This window comes from Anopheles merus, unplaced genomic scaffold (assembly GCF_017562075.2).
Source record: "Anopheles merus strain MAF unplaced genomic scaffold, AmerM5.1 LNR4000272, whole genome shotgun sequence".
NCBI classification, from domain to species: domain Eukaryota; kingdom Metazoa; phylum Arthropoda; class Insecta; order Diptera; family Culicidae; genus Anopheles; species Anopheles merus.
In genome coordinates, this window is record NW_024427852.1 from 24,553 (window position 1) to 46,871 (window position 22,319).

Here is a 22,319-nt window from a genome sequence, read left to right on the forward strand (position 1 = left end):
GTTTTAAAGGAATCCAGGATTTCGAATCATATAAGGGACTAGCTCAATCACTTTGAAGAATGTTACAAATCGGTAGGGGAATTTGCAAGCATGCTGTGGAAGTTTGCAATGATATAGGGGACTGTTGCAACCGACTAGGGAAATGTTGCAATCGCACTGTGGAATTTTCAAGCGGCTGGGGAATTTCTATCCACTCTTAGCTGCGCTCTGGCACCAATCGAACACGACATCCGACTCGAACAAACCCATATAATCATATGCAGGTGCACTGTCAGACACAAACAAACAAACAAAGCAATCCTCGAGTCGAACATGTCAGTTGATTCTGTCTGTTATGTTCAATACCCACCTGTGCTGTGAGTACATTGGCTGTCAAACGCTTCACAGCTACAGTAGATAGAATTCAATTCGGGACATTTTCAAGTTTATTTTTGTAGTTTGTATCTTTTTCTTCTTATAATTGCGTGCAAAACTGTTAACTCTTAACTCATGTTTTGGCATGGACGTTTGTTTACTTACTTACTTACTTATCCGGCGCAACAACCGCTTTGCGGTCTTGGCCTGCCTCAGGAGTGTCCGAAACAACGTTTGTTTACATTTTTCAATATTAAATATTAATGATTTTTATGTTATTATTGATGTGAATAACTAGTCAATTATCTGTTGAATCTTCCCCCTGCAGATGGATATTCATTTAAACTATGAAAATGCTTCATTTTCGAGATGAAAAGATAGACGTATTGCAGTACATTATGATAGGTCTGTAAGACATCAAACAGCTGACAGAGCACCTATCGAACAGAGTCGTGTTTGTTTGTCTCGTTCGATTGGTCCCAGAGCGCCCCGAGCCTTAGGCTCAACCCCGCAAATGTCAAATTGCGAAACTTCAAGGTGTCGTTTGTTTACTTGGCGTTGAAGCCGGCACAGAAACACTCCGACTAGAGGAAAAAGCGGTAATAAAAAACGCCATTTTTGAGTATAATTTCCACAATTCCTGTATTTTCAATACTTGGGCCTTTTCCGTTTTAAGTTCGTAGGGTTAAATTTCAGCCTGTCAACTGTTTGCATTGTATAGCAGTTTTCGAGTAGCTATCTAAGTGGGTATAATATATAGGTGGGCTTATCCCTAGGTGTATGAATTTAGAAGGCTGATTTTATCGCTTCTGTTTTTGAATGAAGATTTTAAGAGTGTTTTGAGTATTCGTCAAGCCTCCAGAAAGCTTGTTTGAACAAAAATTTTCACATTTCCTGTCAAAAAGTGATATCCAAATTTGGTTATAAAAACCATGCTATGAGACCACCTGGACTACATACACTTTGATTCTAGATTCCATCACTTGATCTCTTTAATGCATCTTGGGATAAATGTAAACACCACCTTGTTTTCGAGCAGGTACTCGAATCTAATTCGACCTTTGAGGCTACAATAATCTAGACTGAAAATTGCAGGCTAGTTTTATGTGTGGTTTTGTATGGAGTGTTTACATCATTTCTGCCTCCAACTGTCAAACTCTATACAAAAAGCTAACTAGAATCGTAAAGGGCCCCACTGTTTTACACCGTAGGTTCGCGGCTTTTTCACAACAACAGTAAAGATGAATGGATCACTCAATGAAGAGCTAAACTTAAGTGAAAGAATGAACAGCATTTTGTGCTCAAAGCGGCTTACATGTTAACTCTAGCAGATGGAGCAGATTTTTATGTATGTGACCTGTGGATGCAAATCGTGTCCTTAAACTTCTAGTATTATACAGTAGGTGACCGCTAACTGGATGTGTTTTATTGGAGTTTTTTAACTGAAGTTCGCTAACTGGAGTGATTCTAAATTAAAAACACATAAATGTTAAAACATAAAACATCCGTAATCTTACGAAGAGAAATTCATAGCAAATGTGCATTTTTCTCACAATTAAACCTCTCAGTTAGCGGTGTACACTACTATACACTACTATTTGTGTTTGAGAGAACATCCGGAAGAGCAACATCGTGTTTGTATAATAGAATGCCAATAGGTTTGATCTTGATATGTAACTCAGAGTGATGGTAAAATGATTGTTGAACGCAACGTTGTTTTTGTCGTGCCAAATTAATCACGTTTATACTAGATGCTCGGTTATGTTGCACCTGGACCAGCGTCCGTATGTGAAACCTTTCATGCGGCCCGTGACGGATTGTATCTCCTGCTAGCGTAATGTGATAGGATAACACATGAGCTTTACACATTTGTAATTTCCAGTACGTTGAACAAGTTCGTATTTTAATCTTGTTCCTTTGCACGCTTTTTTTCAATGTCACGGGCAGATTTTTTTACGTTTTTAGCTGTACCTAATGTTCTCGCTCACATACATTGATGCACAATACCCCATGTTCTCGCCCACTCCCATGCCTCTTGCCTCGCGAGGGATCTAAGATGGCGATTTTTATTGCTCCTCAGAGCCTCTCTTTTCCATGCGCACTCAGAACATCTTTATTTATCCATTTGTTTATTTGTTATGCTGCCCTCATTGCCGCTCAAGATTCGTAGAACGCCCATTCGGCTATGCTTTGCTCTCCTTGACCTTCCCCAGAAATATAACACTAGCTAACAGGAAACCACGTCCGCCTCGATCTCTGCGGTCTCTTTTGCGACGTTCATAGGCATGAACGGAGCGCTTAAGCAAACGGTCCGTCCGCTTGCGGGATACTCGACCGTCGTCACTTTCACTGCCGCTGACACTCTTCAGCTCCTAGTACACACGCTTACGCTGTGGTAGCGCTGATCTCGCGATCGTGCCTCGGCACGCCTTTCTACATCTATCGGGGGTGGTGACAGGGTTTTGAAGGCGGGCTGTCCCGTTCTTCCACTCTGAGTTGGATCAGCTCATTGCGATATGTGCATTTCGCTCGACGTACCGTGAGATGCGGGTAACCTCCTAACTGGTTAGTTTTATGGCCTCCCGCAGGCCACCTTGTAGTTGGAGCCCAACTACTGCTTATTCAATTGCTCGACTTGAGGTGATTGAACGTAACCTCACGCGATATGCTCTACGCCTACTTCCCTGGCAGCAATAATCTTCCTCCGTATGCTGCGCGGTGCCGTCTTTCTAGGCCTTGAACCTCTTTTGGTTAGAAGACGCAATGCACAGTGCTCTTTCATCGCTCAAATGACTTAATCAACTTAAATGACTCAATCGACTCATCGCCTTTGTTGCATCGAGTAGATATCTATGCACCATCCCGAGCACTTAGGTCTAGAGACACTCTACGGCCCGCTCATCCTCGTTCCAGCGCTGGTCGGTCTGACCCTATGTTCGGCATGTCGGCTGTTTTCAACACTGTTTCGGATTACTTCGACTTCGACATCTCACTCAGTGCTTCAAGGAACGTCTCCGGCTTCTGCCGTGGCCGCTGTGAATTGCGATACAAATCTTATTTTTGTTGTGTATTTTTTTTTTTGTACTGTTACTTATCTTAATTAGGCCATACGGCCCGTTGAAGATTAAACAATAAATAATACAGAGTTTACCTAGCCAAAGTCGTCAAAGCGTTATAGGTCGCCGGGCGACGTAAACCCTCAATTGAGCACTGTCATTTCTATTCGGGCCTTGTAAAGTATGAATCGGGCAAAGTGCAGAATGAATGCAGCCTACTCTATATTTATGCTTTCTAGTTGTAACACAATACTTTTTAGCGACTAGTTTAACTGATCTATAAAAAATTCACCATTTTTAAGTTAAATTACAAATAAAAATGATTCAAATTCCATATCTAATTATTTTTTTTTTTAATTTTTATTCAAGTCCGTACAATGAAATTTGGTTTTTATTTTTTAAATAATATTATATAATTACGTATGCTAGCCCTGCATTCCGCGTAACCCTGTAACCGCATTCCACATCACCATTACCAACGACATCGGATTTGGATATCAAACATTCGGGTTTGATCGGTATAATAAAGAGGTTATCTTAAACTCACTCCGCTCGACTTCCAATTACATGTTTGGTGGTTAAATTAGGTTACCATTTTAAAATAATACATACTAAGTTTAATAACATGAAACTACGTTTTTTTAAACAACTTAACGGATCAAACACACCGGAGCTACCGATTTGACACCTTCAAGAGTAGGACACTTTAATTCTGTACTAACGCTTTGACGACGCCCGATTGGCTAGGTAAACCCTGTAAAAATATTAAAAACCAAAACAACCGTGCCGCATCTGACGTGTGTTCTCGAAGACGACAATTGTGAAATTGAAATGGACAGTGTACCAAAAACGGCTTGACTTGTTTGTAAGTGGTAGACAATCGTGTTTTTCAAATCGAGGATTGCTAGTAGACTGTGGACAATTGGTTAGTTGGATGGAAACCCTGTAACAGCTCCCCACTGCAGAATGGACATTTGGCGGAATGAAATTTATTCATTCATTTAAAATGTTTCTCTTCAAGGACAACCAACGTGTGCTGCGTTTTGTACGGTACACTTCGGAATATCTTTTTTTACGTACCTGTAGTAATATAATTATCCCTGCATTTAAATCTATAGAAACGAGAACTAGCCGCCAGGAGCTTGGAATAGCTTCCATCTAAGTTGTGCATGAGTATTTAAATATTTGTACTACCTTGTGAGTAAAAGTGGTGTAAATTAGCTATAGTTCTCCAATAATAAGCAAAATCTATCCTGTTATTCAAATTATAAGGTATTTCGCACAGTCTGGAAAATTACAGGACATTTTGAAAATTTATACACCAAATAAAAGAAAAAAACTTATAAAGTTTGTATAAAACTGTTCGAAAATCCTTTAAAACGCTATTTTACGTAGCTTCACTAGTGTTTTGGACGCGAACTACATATTAAATGTAATATACTATCATGATACTTGACTACAAACTATAAAAAACAACTATTTCTGTAAACATAATTTTATCCGGCAAATCCATGAAACGAACTGCATACTCTTTCCTACTTCACTACTTACTTTTGATAGTGTAGTTTTAATTAAATAGATAATTTATTATTGCCGATAAAATACTTCCACGTCAAATATTTTACGACACATTTGAGCTATTTTCTCAACCCAGCACACACTTTTAATTTTGCTGAATACAGGGTTTCGAATCATATAAGGGACTAGCTCAATCACTTTGAAGAATGTTACAAATCGTAGGGGAATTTGCAAGCATGCTGTGAAAGCTTGCAATGATGTAAGGACTGTTGCAACCGACTAGGGAATGTTGCAATCACACTGTGGAAATTTTCAAGTGGCTGGGAATTTCTATCCACTCTTATACGGAAGTCACACGAGGCGTAAACTCAAAAAGTTTACGCTTGATTTGTATGAAGAGCGTAAACTTCCCGTCAAAAGATTATAGAGTTGTATGGCTGAAATCCAGTTTCCGCCTCGTATGACGTCTGGTTCGATTGATGCGAGAGCGCGGTGTAACTGTGCGCACACAATAACTGTGTGAAACACAACACCTATGTGGAACACAATAACTGTGCGGTAACACAGTAACTCTGCGATTACATAGTAACTGTGCGGCCGCACAGTAGCTGTGTGCGCGCACAAAAACTGTGCGGGAACACATCTACTGTGCGGCCACACATTAAGTGTGGTACCAAGCAGTGAAAAGTGCTACTTGACTCATGACTAACGCCCACAGCATTGAACTGTCAAAAATCAACATTTTCCGTGTAATTATTTTCGGCAGCATTAAAAGTGAATAATTATTTGTTTTTTCGTGATTTTAAACTTCCAAGCGGGCTAAAATAAATTCTGCAACCATAAAATCATTCATAAAAACCATCCATCCAAATCCAATGGTAGTGGATCACGATTCGACCGTATGGGACGCGATTCGACCGTAGTGGAACGCGATTCTAGCGTAGTGGAAAGCGATTCAACTATAATGGCACGCGATTCAACCGTAGATGCACGCATTCGATCGTAGTGGATACGATTCAATGCAGGCGGTTTGCTATTCGATGCAAATGGCACGAGATTCGAACCTAGCTGGAAATAGGTGTAAGCTTTATGAACGATAAAATATGCAGCACACATTGCAAAATGACTCGAAAAACCCTGCAAGCGGCCACAAGGTGTTTGCGTAACAGTACTTTCACAGCACAATGGATGTTATAGTTTTAAGAACTCTAATTTTTAAGTCCAACATATTTTATTAGAAATTTTCTACAAGTAATAAAAAGATAAAGGAGTTTTCATTTACCAGGGTAGTCCAGTTGCCTGAAAATTCTGAACAATAGATTTTTGAACTCGAAAATTCTACGAAAAATTTCAGAGAAAAACACACACATTCCACACCACATTCAAAATTTCAATTCAATCGGATTGCTAGAATCAGAGAATAAATAATCAAAATCGATTTGGCTTCCCGGGTAGCTGGTTGCCTGGCCTTGAATAGGTTTAACACGTTCAGCTAGGCACTGATTTTCATTAACTTTTCGCTCCGCCAGCATCTAGAACGCAAGCAGTGAATTTTGATCCGAACATGCATGTAGAAAAATGAGTTTTGCTATAATTTCAAATCTACTTTGTTCATCAATCTTGTGGTGTGTGGGATGAGGTTTTTGTCAATTTTATAAGTTAGAATACCATATTTTACCTTCACACTGCTGTTATTCATGCGATTAGAGCAGGGGTCTCCAACTACATGTAAAGGTTAAATTAAATAGCCGTCTTTTCTGACTAATTAATCAAAATTTATTTGTTAACTTCTGAAAGGCGAAAATCAAGATTCAATTAAAAAAAAAGCCGCGGAAATTTGATATATTTTGTTAGTATTTTCTTATTAAAACGAGATTTGAACTCCACTCATTCTGAAGGTAGCGTCAAAATTTCCCTCAACAACAATGATCGTGAAGCAATGCGGCCCGCGAACTGAAAAGTTGGAGGCCCCTGGATTAGAGTATAGTTCTTCGCAATGTTTTTTTGTTCCCTTAGCAAAGACCAATGCCAGGTCCCAGGGTCTGCCACTGGCATACGGGAAAGGGCTGAACGTGTTGTTTTAGCAAATCACCAAACATTTGCAAATAACAATTGGATAACAATGGAGCAATTGTTCTGAATTGATACCTTAATTTAGAAAACCGCGTTTCTTTGAATGTGCTTAGCTCGGGAAAGGAATTTATAACAATCAAGAAGAGAACAAGAAACTTACCTTAATGTCAAGATACGGACCGAACGCATGCTCCACTATTATTTATATAAGCACAGGCTTAATTACCCAGAGTACATAGAGGACAGAAAAGGGAAAACGAAAATACGACACAAAATGTAATAAAAACTATTAATAAACTGTTATATTCATAATGTTGATATTAAAACATAGAGATTCATAGTTACTAATGTGCGTCTACTTACGTCATTAAATAAAACTGATCGATACATTAAGATCTGATATCAGAATAATAATTATTACTGTTGCGTCGAGTTTTCCTAAAAAAACAACAACAATATAAATTATTTTAAACAAAACACACTAATTAATCACACGCAACATAATCCCCGCTCTTAGCTACAAATCACGGAACACATACAATTCATTCGTTCTCACAGCGAAACCGTAGGAATTAATGCTTTACACAAATATGTCATAACAATGTCTTGGATTACACGACTTCAAAGACATTATTGCACAATTCCAAAATAATTGCTAGAGATAACCATAGAAGAAAATGGCGTATAATTGCGAGATGCTACTTTGACAGCTGCAACCGTGCTGCCAACTACACCATCACACAAAACCAAAGTTCGTAAAATATACAGGTGAGCTCATCCCAACCCACTGAACATTGCAAGGAAATCGCATGCACTTTTGCACATCCTCAAATAATTCAAGCAGTTTGTGAGCTTGCATATTTCCATGCTCGAAAAACGGGGTTTTGACCTATTTCACCCCCCCCCCCCCCATGCTATTGACAGAGATTTGCGAGGGCCAAGAGGGCTCGCACGCCATACAAGTTCACAGCCTTAGAGCCCGCGCATTAAAGAGCTTGCGAGCCTAGGCAGTTTTTTCGCCCTAGGTATAGCAGTTATAATTATAGCACCTCGAGAGCAGATATAAAAGTGCAAATTGTAGCATACTAACACCTGCATTTTGACATTTTATTTTGCCAAATTCCACAATAGTTTAAATAATGATATTTTTGACGAATTAAACCACAAAAATAATAATTTATGAATCAAACGAAAAGATTATTTTTAAAAAAAATTAGATTTCGAGCAGATGATACTACCCGCTGCGCAAAGCGACGGAAGAAATCATGGAGTTCTGAGAATTTTATCATGCCTTCCTTTTCTCTCCAACGGCAAATTTGTCAAGCAGCTCGTCGAGCTACCCGTCCCTGGCTCCGCCTCATACCCCTCGCCTGAGCGCGCTGTCGAAGGTTTGGATGTGTTGGTGCATCAACGGCCAATCGCTGTCAGCCGTCGTCCGTGCTTTTTCCCTCCATAGCGCCATCTCTTTCTCGCGTGTGGTCATGCTCGGTCAGCTCGTCAATGAGCTGTTGTGGCGCCTTAAAATGACGTTAACAAACATTGCGGCGATGAAGTTGAATTTTCAAAAATCAAACCAAAAAGCGCAATGAGTTCAAACGCTGCAATGTAAAATGACCAAGGAATCGCTAGCTCACGCTGGGGGGTTTTTCTGTGCAACGCGCAGAACCCTAATTCGCATTGACACGTTCATCCCGGCGATGATTTTCATCAACATTCCGTTCCGCCGGCATCTAGAACGCAAGCTGATTGTGAAACCGGCATACTGAAAGTCCACTGGCAGTCCGTGGGGCCTGCCATCGAACTGAACGTGCTAAGCATTAAGCATAACACTAAGCTGTTGATTTCGTTTGTTGTGGATTGCATAGATATGCTAAGCATCCTGCGCATGGTTGTGAGTGTGCGTGTGTATGCAAAACTGTCGCCAAATGTGTTTTTTCCGAAATGTTATGATCCTTCGGTCAAAGAAAGGAAGGTGTTCATGAAGGCGGAAAGACGAATTGAGGCCCCTGTCAAGGTAACTGATGACAGGGAGGAGGGGGTACTGGCACACAGCTGTTGGGAGATTGAACTGTATACTTAAATTGCCGGCGGGAAGGCCATGGGACCCCTACGATCATCGGTCACAGGCCCTAAAATTGTGTACCGCCATGGGGGGAGGGGAGGTGCAATGGTTTTCTCCAGCCACGGAGCCTAACGACCATCTTTCCGGGGCCCTTGTTGCTAATAATCTGTCCACTTGTAGACATACGGCATACTATAGACTAGAGATCTTCGGCGACCGCCTAGTCCGCCTATCGTTAGGTCTGCCGCTGGGTACATGGCCGTGTTTTTTTTATCGTGGGTGCATCCTTCCCCCTCCTGCAGCGTATGCATCGAGCAGGAGACAGTGTGGCAGTATGCAGGTTGCACGCTGGATAGGAGTGGTCTCGCGGCACCGCCATCATTCCGCACATCTGCATGCCCGTCGTGGGTTCTAACCGCGTATGAACCGTCCGCCGTAGCAAGGGTGACTATCAGGCTACGCGGTACTGCAAGTCCTGAAAAGGCCGGCATGATCACGGCATTACGCCCATAATAATAATAATTATAATAATAAGAAGAAGAAGAACTTAGCATAGCAGTCCACACTCTCGGAGGGTTTTTGTTTTGACGCGTGCGAGTTCCTGTGGCGCGACAAATGCACGGAATGCACTTGAACAAAGGACATGAACCTACCGATCCGAACCCATTCCAAGGCAATGCCGGTCAATCGGCGTCATATACCGACTCTAACCAACAAGCCACCAGATTCTGGACGGACAGTTGCAGACCATACGCGCCACCGTAATAAACAAATCGATCCTCTTTTGTATGGATTCAATTCAAAATGTTGTTTCCACTTGCGTGCGCTAGCTGATTAGAAATAAAGTGCAACATATCACACGCACGTTTGCTTAGATCGTGTGTCTTTTAACCACCAACAGCAGAGCCGATCGCAAAGATGCCAATGCCAATGTTGTGTTGTCTCTCAGGTAGCGAGATCGAAAATGCATGGACTTTTTGTCGTAGCTGATGAAAATGTACGCATCAGAATCAAATAGTTTTGGGGTTTCCACACGCACACACGCACACACACCACACACACACACACACACACACACACACACACACACACACACCACACACACACACACACACACACACACACACACACACACACACACACACGTGAGCACACACGCACGCGCACACACCCTGCACGCACACATACACACATGCACGCATACACACACACACACACGCACACATGCACACATGCACTACACTGCACGCGGGCACGCACTAGCGAAAGCGCGAACGCAGCACGCACCCACGAAAGCGCGAACGCAAGCACGCACTCCCTCCCCCCCCCCCAGACCACCCACCCCCCACCCTCCTGCACGAGCGAATACGGCTACCGTATCGGTAGAACGGCTGGTTCAGCTTTCTTGTATCGCATCCTCATTCAAAGCGCCGGGCGAGGTGGGGGATCGCGACATGATAGAGTGAACGGTCGGCACATTTAAAAAAAGTTATTTTTTTTCCATTATACACTGTGCTACATGATGCTTAGAAGGTCGTGGAAGCATCAAACATGTTCAAATTAAAAAATATTAGATTAGTGTTAGACGTTCTCCTACGCTTGTTTTAAATAGGCTTCTTCACCCTCGATTGCCGCGGGCATCGAATGGTCTCATCAGCAGCGGCACGAAATAAAATAAACCATCAATACACCGATAACACTTTGAATTCCCAATCCAGCTTCTCTCACAGCGTCTCAAGGTCACACACAATAAATAAATGCTAACACCCGCCAATAACAATACACAACTGCAATGCACATACATGAATCAACGCATACACCGCAACAGCCAATCAGCTGGCGGCGGAAGGCACGGGCAGAAGCGCAAGTATGGCAAGGCAGGGTGAGGAAGGGAGAAGAAGCGGACGAAAAAATGGGCGCCAATATTTTTAAATTTTTTGACCGTTTTTTTTTTTTGCTCCGCCGGCATAAATAGTTCGTCCATTTCGCCAACAGATGGCGCTAACCCGCCGCAAGGAATCGCTGAAGTCCAGCGCGGGAGACCAGGCCAAATCTGCGCTGGAAACTGCTCGAATTTGCGCAGCGGGTACTCGCAACCCTCGCAATGTTTGACGGGCCGCCATGCAATTGACAGCGATGTGCGAGGGCGCGCGAGGGCTCGCACGCCATTCAAGTTCACATTCCCAGAGCCCCATACCCGTGTATTCCACACGTTTTGATGCAAAGAATTAACGATTTAATAGGTAAACAATGCTTTCTATATTTTACTGCTGTAAGCAAGTAATGCCGACCATATATTGTCTTTTATTTCATTTATTCATTAGGTTTTTCATTTTATTATAAAATAACGGTCAATTGAAATTTGGAATCGCTTGAATTGACTCGAAAATAAGCACAATACGAAAAGAGGAAGAAAAGAAACGTCATTCTTCATACAAAACCCACTCGACAAACAAGTGCTCGAAAGTGCATACAACTCCCTAATTTTGTGTCACCCAACCTTGGGATATGAAAAATTGAGGACGTTTTTGTTCGGACTGAGGGTAAAATTAGGGGATAAGAGAAAGGCTTTTGCGAGTGTGTGAGTGTACGCGCGCCGACCTTGATTTATATGTATTGGTGAGGTACGAGGGTATTTATGTATGTAGTTGTGATATCAATTTTCTTTCGGCGCCAAATGAAATGTCACGTTTGAATTCAAAGAATTTAAGAGATTGTAATGTTCACTAGATTCACTTCGTGTAGAGCTCCTCATTGTTTGACAAAAAAGCTTAGCTGGTCGATATAGATTTGCATACACAAGGTAAAACAATACTCATAGGATACGTTTAAATACTCTATGAAACTCTATAAGATGAACTTTTTTAGATGGAGGACAAAACAACAACGTGCCAGCACCAACTGATTTGGCAAAAGAATGTATGATTTTACGCCGAATGGTAGCTCAGCTAAAGGTCCAGAACGATGTAATGAATAACAAGCTCGATGTTCTGACCGGGATGATGCAACAACTGTTGGTGAATCAAAACACCTGCTTAAGCCTCACGGATAATACCCCTTCGCCAACCTTTTGCACAGTAGAATCCATTGAAGAGATGAATGCCCTGGAGGAGAAGCTGAAAAAAAAAGAGTACCATGATGAATTTGTGCAATGGGTGAAACAAAATATTGCAGAGGGCGATTTTAAACAACGTGCTTGTGACGCTCTACATTTGATCCTAGGGCCTAATATTTTACTGCAATGTTCGTGGACAGGAAGAGCAAAAGTAGGAGATAAAATACCTTTGTGTAAATATAAAAATATAGTACTAGTTATACAAGAATTAGGAGGAAATTGCTCGGATAAGATATTAAAAGATTGGATGCAGCTGAAATTAAATCATAGTGATAATTTAAAACGAAACAAATACATAAATAAGTCTAGTTGCCATAAGCCGAGATCAAGTAGTGTGTAAATAGTAGAAGATAAATAGATTATAGTTCTTAAATTAGTGGGAGCTCTATTAATCTAGATGAACTATTTAATTAGAATTAGAATATCAACAAGAATTCAAATGAAATAATACTCACTTATTACAGTTGTGTAAATGCATTATACAAAATTACGAAATAAATCCTTGCTATGAGCAATGTTCCAAAGAGCTGTAAAAAGTGATAAGATTGCATTATTACTGAATATATAGTAATTGATATAAAATGTAGAAATGAAACAATAAATGTGAACTTACTTTTTATCTGAAAAAAAAGCGGAACTGTTGAGACTGGAAGAAATGCCATAGTAAGCGCAGTTGTCACGTAAGGGGATAGCTTTTCCTCGATGTATCCTCGTATGGGATGCGAAACACGTTGAGTAGTATTATAAAAAATAGATGTTGGAGATTAGTGTTTGTACGGAATGATCAAAAGATACCATACGATCAATCAACTATTCTAATATTTAGTTATAACTGTCGTGGATCTTACACTACTTATGGATCACAGGTTGATTGGATAATTTGTTTTAAAGATTGGCATTGTCATTAAATGTAGTAATAAGTCCAAATTACCAAAATAATTGTGTTTTTATAAAAAAGTATCAACAAACATGTAATGAATCCCTTGGTTTTGTCACTAATTTTTACAATTATTATTAAATGCATGTACTAGCGACAATTCGTGCTGATCTATCTGATCAAAACTATTTTATACTTTTATTATGATATACCCTCTTTGAAAATGTTATGTAATACATCGTCAACCTAAACCCTCTACATAATACATTATATGATATATTATATATACTATGATATACCCTCCACCACAAGTTTTGAAATAAACCCTTACCCTAAACCTTTGAAAAACCAAAAACATTGTAATTTACACTAAGACAAAACATGTCACAAGTATGATTTTAAATAAAAAATATGGTTAGTTTGGAAGAAAAGTGTGTAATAATGGAAAAATAATACAGATGGAGGCATAGAATCTTGAAATTCATCAACATCAAAGTACACAAGAGGACGAGGGGTAAATTAACGGCAACTAACTTACATTTAATAGACTTAAGGTCAAGTGTCACCATAGTAGATGGTGAATATGAATTTAGTTTATAAATGTTCAGTTCACTAGACTGTATCTCTACAAAAGATACATTATCTTTAAATGTAGCCGTAAAATATTTTTCCTTATCATCATACTTGATTCCAACGATAACCAAGGAATTCTGCGGAGAGATTTCTGCTCTCAAAAACTTCACTATACCATTTGATTTTGTTAAAAACCATTGATCCCGAAATTTTGGTTTTAAAACAAAGCTTTCAGTAACATGCACTCCACAGCCATCTATAGTCAAACAGGGATATTTCTTTTCTTTGGGACCATGATGCACATTAATTGAGCATATAACTTGCATCTGCCCGCTACTTGTTCCACACATTTTGAACCTGTCTTAACATCTCGTTTAATAAACTGTAAAAAGTTTTCATAATCATAGGAAGACCAATCGTCCAATGGACCAAGTTCTTCAACGTCATCAAATACGTGGAGAAGATTGTGTACATTACTGCTCATATGGGTGCGACCATAGTACAGTGGGAAATCAACTACAAATTGTTGAAGCATTCTTTTTGCAAGCGGGTTTAAATGTTTATATACTGACGATGAGAAAATAGTTATGCCACAAAAGTAGAGCAAATAATGGTTAAAGCCCTCACGGTGCATAAAATCTTTATATATGACAGGGCTAATATAGTGTAGGAATGACCTAAATTCAGTTGCTTTCCAATACTGAAGAGTGTCAAGAGATCGAAATGGTCGATGTATTTCAGAAGGCAGTTTCGTTTTCATCAAAAAGTGAGAGGCATTTTTCTTGTGCTCACTAGACCATATTACAAAACTTAGAAATTTATGATGAAAAAGGCCGTACAAAAATTTACGAGTGTTGCCAATATCGATAAGATGAAGTCGGTCAGATGTGGGAAAACTTCTGATCATATCTAATCCATCAATCTCTTCTAAAGGAGATCGAATTTCTTTATGCTCTATATCGTGTCTTTGTCTAAAACTTTCATCTGTGCGTGGTGGAGCAGGTTGTGGTGAACAAAATATTACTTTGCGCTCCGGTTTTACAAACTCTCCAACGAGAGTACACTTCGTGCATCCATGTTTTGCCGGAAAGTACATTACCGATTTTATAAAGGCCCGCGCAGGGGTATCGGTGACAAAAGCCTTGGCAAAAATTTTTACAACTTTCTCTCCAAACAGCATGCCTATTACTTGCAAATTGTTTAATTCATCTACGAGCTGTCGCAAATAAGGCTCTAAGTCGGTCGGTTTTTTCTGACCACAAATACACCTGCGATCATTACCGGGCAATCGGGAATTTCTTTTACTTTAAAAAGAATTGGCCAAAATTGTGTAGCACTACTTTTGAAGAGAGGAAGCCCATCAATAAAAATATGTAGCGAAAACTTATTTTTCTCTGGTACATGATTCCTAAAATAATTTCGAAGGCCAACTTCTATCCCTGAATACCACATTTGTCCACCTGCTATATGCTGAATCTCTTGGCTAACTTTAGGAATTTTAAGTAAAGTACGACCATCTTTAGGAAGTTCAGGATGACCAAATTTTCTCAAAATTGCTAGAAGCAAGTTGAGAAAGTTGCGAGAAAGATGACCCATTATTGCCAAATATCTTAAAGCTTCTTTCAAACTTTGAAAATCATTCAAATAGTTATAAGCGTCATACAAATCTTCAGTACAATCTTCCTGTTCATCTTCTATATCATCCAAATTATTTTCGTCAACAGTTGCAGTGCTGTCATTGTGAGTATTGATAGTATCTTCATCCAAGCTAAAGCTACACTCTACATTCCCACCTAAGTTGCTATCAGTACTATGCAATTCGTCTGTAAAGAAACAAAAGAGAAAAAACAAAGCATTAGTTCAATTAAACACATATTTATGGCACAAATAGTAAGTTAACAATGCAATTAAATTAGCACCTTCCGTCAGCTATTAACGCATTAACACAGAGACACGACCTTCCATATGGCCCAGGCACAGGCTTAAACAGGTCAGGACAGTGGATCATCGGCATTTCGGAGGACGAGGAACACGTGTTGTTGGAGTGCCCGCGCTTTGCTGCAAAATCCAGAAGCTTATCGGCCATGGTTCATCAGGTTCGATTCGACGGACACCCTCCAACCTCACCTGTCGCGAGGTCGAGAACTGGAGCCATATCTACGAAGCTTCTAGGCGAATCACGGTTCAACTACAGGGAGCATGATACAATGAACGAGTTGCCCTGGCGTCGCAAATCATTGAGTAATACGAAGAGACACAACCTGAAACTGTTCGGCGCGTCCGCAACGAGCCACGCAACGCTAACCAACGAGAGGCAACGATGCGTTGTCGAGAGAAGCTTCGAGCCAGACTTCCTCCAACCCCACCAGCGTCACTGCAGATTGCGGCTGGTCACGGCGCGCTTCAGCAGCAACAGGCAGGGTTCAGGGAGATGATACGGAATCGCCAATAAACGATGAGAAACAAGCTGCTTTGGCCACGGATGTTGGTTTCAGCGCTGCCGAGGTACCCGCAGCGGTCTAGTTTAAAGTAGACAGCAAAGTAGCCTTCGAAAGTTGCTTTGCTGCAAGGAAGAAAGTCCTGCTAATGTATCGTTAAAGAACAAAACATCATCATGTCGCGATGGATATTTAGCTAATTCAAGTGCCTGTCTGTTTTTACCAAAAACAATTTAAAAAGCAAAAAAAAACTTATTTTTTGGATTCCACTGCCAACCAGAAAACGACGACGTGATTTCCTAAGTAAGGTTAAACATAAAAAACGTCATGATGCTATTGTGGGTGGCGGTGCAGAACCGATGCAAAAACGATGGCGGTGCAGAACCAAAAATTGTGATCGGAATATGAATCAACGTAGCTGCTGATTACCAATCAGCAATATACTATGACAAAATTCCGTTTTCCATGTAAATAGTACACTAAAAAACACAATATTAGTTACTTACTGAACATCCTGCTCGTCGATGCCGGAACCATGACAGGTGAGGAAGTCTCCATATTATTGATATCATTGTTTATTTCTCTCTCCACTTCTTCCATAAAGCGACGACGCTTCCGATATTGGGATGATCTTGAAGCCATTGCTGATGGTTCTCTCGTCAATAATCTGGATCTAAAACTGCACAAAATATAGATTAATACACTACTGCTTTGTTTTTCAAACACGGCTCCTTTACACTTGTTTATCCTTTGCCGACGCACTTGCAATGTCAACCAATACATGCATACATTTGTAAGCCACTGTGTATTACATGGTAGCTGTGTTTATACCTTTTGATATGGATTGAAAATCGTTGTTGGTACCCAAGCAGAAAAACTCATCCGTGTGCTAAACAGAGATGGCAATATGAAATCTTGCAAGCAATTCAAGATACATGGGTGAAGTGTGGCAGAGCGGGTTGAGGAACCGGAGAAAAACTGCTCGAATTGTCCACGGGGAATGTATGGAATGCTGGTTGCCAACTTACGTGGTAAAGTTAAAAAAAATCAAAATAAAATACTTACAGACTGTTTAAAATTACAATTTAAGCACAAAAAAATCAGAAATTAAAAGTTGGGAGCCTACGGAAAATTTCAGGTCAATAAAAGCAATGAATCAAAAGTTATTTCAGTTTAAAGTTAAAAAAAAATACCCGGGAATCCAGTTGCCAACTTAAAGGTTAAAAAGCTTGCTTGCAAGATTAGATGAAACTAGGCGTATCACATTGCAAGAAAAGGACAGCAATATAATTATGAGTTATAAAATGCCATCTATAGAGCAAACCAGTGCAGCTATGTAGCTGTTATTTTATTATATGGATAATTGAAATATATTTCCAGTCGTTTAAGCTTAATATGTTGCGCTTGGGGGGAATTGGATTCTAACCCGTTGCAAAACTGACGAAGTACGATTGAATGTTGTACATCGAAACGATACTTATTATAAAAATTAAATAAAATTATAAAAATTCAGTACTTTAAAACTTTCTAAAATTCAAAAGTATAGTAGTATTAATAAACTATTGTTATAAATTAATTAATTTAACACCATGAAATACATTAGCTAAGAGCTATTTAAAACTATTGAAACATTTCTTGATTCGCTTTGTGTAACTGTTTCATACATGACTACTACTAAGAATTGTTCAGATACTTCTTTACCTCGTCTACTTAGCATATTTTAACCTCAGTCGAAATAATAAAATTTCATATAGCTTTGTTATCTAATATTACTTAATCTACTCTTCTAAGTTCTAGGTAACAATTTTTTCGCTATCTCTATTGATTATCACTATTATCTATTGATTTTGAAATGGCCTGTAGTATTTATGTCGCATCTCGTAATTAAATTAATCGCTGCCCAGACGATTTTTGAGGAACAAAGAAAAATCGCTTTAAACAATTAAAAAACATCAAATCTTTTTGCAACCTAACGCCTTAGATCTTTTGGCGGTGAACATAGCTCGTAGACAAATTTACCAGGAAGTAATGGAACATTACAGGTATATTTATATCACCTTTTTTGAAGAGCGGAATTTTATTTATTTATTTATTTATTTATTTCATACACAACCGACGGACCATCGTGTCTAATCGGCAACCTTATAATGAAATTAAGATATATAAACCAATGATCGTTTATAACATATAAATAGACCTGTAGTTATAAGCTAACATTAAATGTGACGTAGACGCAATTTCTCCTTGAACATAGATGTAGACATACTAAAATCGAACAAATCTAACACTTCATTGAACTCGAGGGACATACGTATAATAGGGTGTCCCTGGCTATGGTTGTTGCGGGTACGCGGTACACGGAGATGGAAATTGGATCTAAGAATCCGACAGGGAGCGAACAAATTGATGCTGGCTAGTAATGCCGGGGAATCGATCTCTCCGTTAAGGAGCCGGAATATAAAAAGGCATTGGGCGTTTTTGCGTCGAGAGCAGAGTGGTTCAAGTCCGAGAAGCAGACACCGCTGATGGTAGGAGGGCTGAGCGTGGTGGTATTGCCATGGAAGGAGTCGAACCGCGTACCTGGTGAGTCTCCGTTGAATGGCTTCGAGGCGATTGATGTCACCAACGCCAAGCGGGCACCAAATCGGACAGCAGTACTCCAGGCACGACCTTACGATGCACAGAAGATCGACTTGACGCACATGGGATCGGTAAACTCGCTACAGGTCCGCGTAATTAGATCAAATAGCTGATTTCCTTCGCAACAACTCTATCAATGTGAGGGCGAAATGACATCTTCTGATCGAGTAGCACCCCCAGATCACGGATACATGTCGTGCGAGCCAAAGCCGTGTTGAGCATAGTGTACGTAAACGTGATGGGGTGACGGGCTCTTCTGAATGATATACACTGGCATTTATCAGCACACACTTGGAGGGCGTTTCTGCTGCACCAGCTGTCCAGATTCTCAAGGATCATTTGAAGGCGTACACAGTCACTGTCGTTTCTAACTGGATTTTTTTTTACATATATATCGTTTTATACATAATATCGCGAATATTTTACATCGTCGGCGTACATTAGGTGTTGGCCTGGCGGTAAAACGAAAGATAGATCATTTATATAGATGAGGAAGAGTAGCGGTCCCAATTACTCCCTTGAGGCACACCGGAGGAGCTGGTGAAGGAGTGAGTACGATGAGACCCTATGCTTATGTAGTACGAACGACCAGTTAAATATGAACGCAGCCAGGTGATGTGCCAGTCCAGGAAACCGAGTTTTTTTAAGCTTCGAGAGTAGAATATCATGAGAGATACTATCGAACGCAGCCCTGAAGTCGATATATACTGCATCAACTTGAGTACCACGATCCATGTTGTCGAAGCAGAAACCAACAAATTCAGCAAGATTTGTGGTGGAAGATCTCCTTGGGAGAAATCCATGCTGACTAGGGCTCATATAGTTTTGAAACTGCTGTAAGCAGCGGATTGTATAGAATGAGCTCAAACACATTTGCACAAGCGCATAGGGAAACAATGCCACGATAATTAATAGCATGAAGTCGACTGCCTTTTTTAAGGATAGGAACCATTCACGCGTGTTTCCAGGACGCAGGATACGTGCCACGCATAAGGGAATCATTAAATATTTTGGCAAGAATGGGTGCGAGTGATTGACGGCAGTGCTTCAAAATGTATGCGGGAATATTGTCAGGTCCAGGTGATGTAGATGGTTTTATATCGCTGAGTGTGCACGCAACTAGTGCTTCGTCAATTGTGGGTAAAATAAAGTCGATAGCATCCGATGGAGTATTGCTAATGGCCTCAGCTAGTGTATTAGGATTGTGAACAGGAAGGGTGAATGCATCAGCGAAACGATTGGCGAAAGTGTTGCAAATATCGGATGTATCGATACTTAATGCTGCTGGCGGATGTGTTGCTCCGTCGCAGCGCCCAACGCCGGTGCTTTACACCGAGTCGGGTATATTTTTCCTTCGTCGACCGGAGAGTGCCTCCGACTATTAAGAAACGAGCGATTCTGAGGTTTGTGTTCGAATGCGCTTACTTTATTTAGGTTTTCATCTCTTATATGCTATTTAGTTGCTGACCGCATATAGGTCAGCTAACTGTAACTATGACTATTTTGATAACAAGTTTTATTTATATTAATGCGACATGTACCTATGGTTTATGAATTGCGTAAGTCACTTCCTCGTTTGAACCGTGAGAACGGTTGACTACCTGTTTATGTTTGTTGCGTTTCTGAAGCGCGCGCTATTGCTTGAGGCGTGTTTTGCTTGAACTTTGTTTAACTTGAGATGTTTTAACTTGAAGTGTTTTACTTCGCTACATCCGCATAAATGCTTTTACTTCATAATGAGGTCGTACGCAACATCCCGGCCCCCGTAACTTCTCGTGAGAGGTTACGCTTCTGTTGGTGCCTTAAACGGTGGAGGACGTTGACGTCTTCTATTACATCTTTTAATCGCAAAAATCGCAAATATAGTTAATGGTATGAGCGCGAGCGTTGTTATTATTAACATGTAGTAAATGACGTTTTTAGAAACGGCGGTTTTAAACGGTAGTTCCTTCATTGGCTTAAAATATGTTTTGAATATTTCGTTTTTCTTCACCACTACCGGACGTATTTCCATCGATCTGGTTTCTAATTTACATGCCGGTGAAAGCGTGATAATGCCCGTGTTGTAGGCGGGATTCGTAAGTGTGCCGTTACAATTCAAAAAAATCTCCTGTGGTTGCGCGGAGTAATACAGTATTTGGTTTGGGTGGTTCAACATATAGAATTTAGTAAGAGGTAATTTTATATGCGATATCGAGCAAATTGTTGGAATTGATATGTGCAGGAGTGCGGCAACTATACAATCTGTTTCTTTTCTGATTATGGTTTTAGATGAAAGATAGTGAGTTGTATTAATAGGCTTCATCTCATGTGGATATACATAGCTTTGGTCATTATTTACTGCTACACGTGTTTCTTCTATGTTTAGTATTGTACCGTTTGTAAAGTCTGGAATCGGAATTATATCAAAAATCTCAAATTTATCCTTGCTTATGACTATATGTTCTATATGAAGTATTACTTCTCCTGCTATCAATTCCTTCTTCCTTAATATAGGAGCCTCAATCGTTACGTCATTGTTTGACCTTAATCTGATGTCCAAAATGGTTTCTAGCTCGTTGAAATGACTCAAGGGATCTACCCTTAAAGTTTGATACTTATTTATTATTTGTTGAACTAGTGTATTCCCTAGCATAATTGTTTCTTGAATGTGTTTGTTAAAAATGTTTCGTTTACTTTCGTTCCAGTCTTTCCGGAGCTTGGCTGCTCCTTCGTCTATCATTGCTACCTTAGCACTTATTTGCTCCATTATCTTTTTATTATTATTCGCATCATCTAACTTATCTGAAATCTTGGATATTTTTAAATCTTCTGTTGATTTGAGCAGCGAGAGTTGCTCATCTATCTCATTTCCTCCGAAAATAAATCCTTCAAGACTCCGAATACTCCGCCACTGCGTTTAACTCTGAATTTTGTTGCCTCTTTGACGAGATTGATAGCATAATTGCATTCGTCGATAAGGCTTTCCCTAAGCTTCTGAACCTTAGTATCAGTCTCGTTGATTGGATTCAACGCTTCGTTTAAATCGTACTTTATCTGTGTTAATATGTTGGTGTCGTTTTTTTGGAATATTTTTGTATGGAACGTAGTTTCCCAAGCTCCTCTTTCAATAAGGAGCGTCCCTAAGTGATCAAAGAAAAGTCCAGGTTCCGTAATCGGTGTTATTGTTAGACCAAATGCGGAACTGACGAACATCATTACTACTGTTGTCCACCTATTCATCTTGACGATCGTGTTATTCTTCGCCGTTCGGTAGGTTTACTATCCTTATTTTTGATGATTCTTTATCCTTGTGTCTAGACTCTTTATCTTGCAATGAATTTGTGTTTTCGAGATTTTCGCCTCTTCTAACGTCTAAGACAGCTAGTTTCACAACAGGTTTTCGGAGTTCTGTGGAACCTACCTGTAATGAAACTGATCTCACCTGTCCGTCTTTCCCGGGGTATATCTTTGTTACTCTCCCTTTCAACCACTTCCCAGTTTTGTTTTCGTCAGGGAAGGTTACTATATCTCCTACTTCTAGCGGTTTCGCAGGGTCGTGCCACTTTCCCCGTTTTGCAATTGTTGGTAGATATTCAGATATCCAGCGATTCCAATAATTGCGAGCAACCCC

The 22,319-nt window shown here is 40.1% G+C and overlaps 1 protein-coding gene and 1 long non-coding RNA gene across 7 annotated transcripts; both read right to left on the bottom strand.

Annotated features, from left to right (window-relative positions):
• Positions 1-11,944: 11,944 nt before the first annotated feature.
• LOC121602036 lies at positions 11,945-12,922 on the bottom strand. The gene is made up of 3 exons (XR_006006258.1): positions 12,792-12,922; positions 12,634-12,705; positions 11,945-12,179 (listed from the first exon to the last, which is right to left on the bottom strand). It is a non-coding gene; the product is annotated as an uncharacterized LOC121602036 (long non-coding RNA).
• A 1,661-nt stretch (positions 12,923-14,583) lies between these two features.
• Positions 14,584-16,859, bottom strand: LOC121602037. 6 transcript variants are annotated; one of them, XR_006006263.1, is made up of 5 exons: positions 16,804-16,859; positions 16,573-16,745; positions 15,890-16,191; positions 15,548-15,816; positions 14,584-15,451 (listed from the first exon to the last, which is right to left on the bottom strand). XR_006006263.1 is itself a non-coding variant. In XM_041930809.1 (2 exons), the coding sequence occupies exons 1-2, from the start codon at positions 16,706-16,708 to the stop codon at positions 14,862-14,864; spliced, it is 726 nt and encodes a 241-aa protein (XP_041786743.1). In that variant the 5' UTR covers positions 16,709-16,785; the 3' UTR covers positions 14,584-14,861. The 6 variants fall into 6 exon arrangements, 1 of the variants encoding a protein (XP_041786743.1); XR_006006262.1 differs by having other exon boundaries at positions 15,548-15,686; positions 15,756-16,191; XR_006006259.1 differs by having other exon boundaries at positions 15,548-16,191.
• Between the last annotated feature and the right edge of the window lie 5,460 nt (positions 16,860-22,319).

Excerpts from the sequence above, each read along its gene's own strand:
- LOC121602037 (XM_041930809.1), bottom strand. The coding sequence starts at position 16,708 with ATGGCTTCAAGATCATCCCAATATCGGAAGCGTCGTCGCTTTATGGAA. Across the intron at positions 15,452-16,572 it reads ATCGACGAGCAGGATGTTCA|ACGAATTGCATAGTACTGAT; the intron begins GTAAGTAACTAA and ends GTTTCTTTACAG.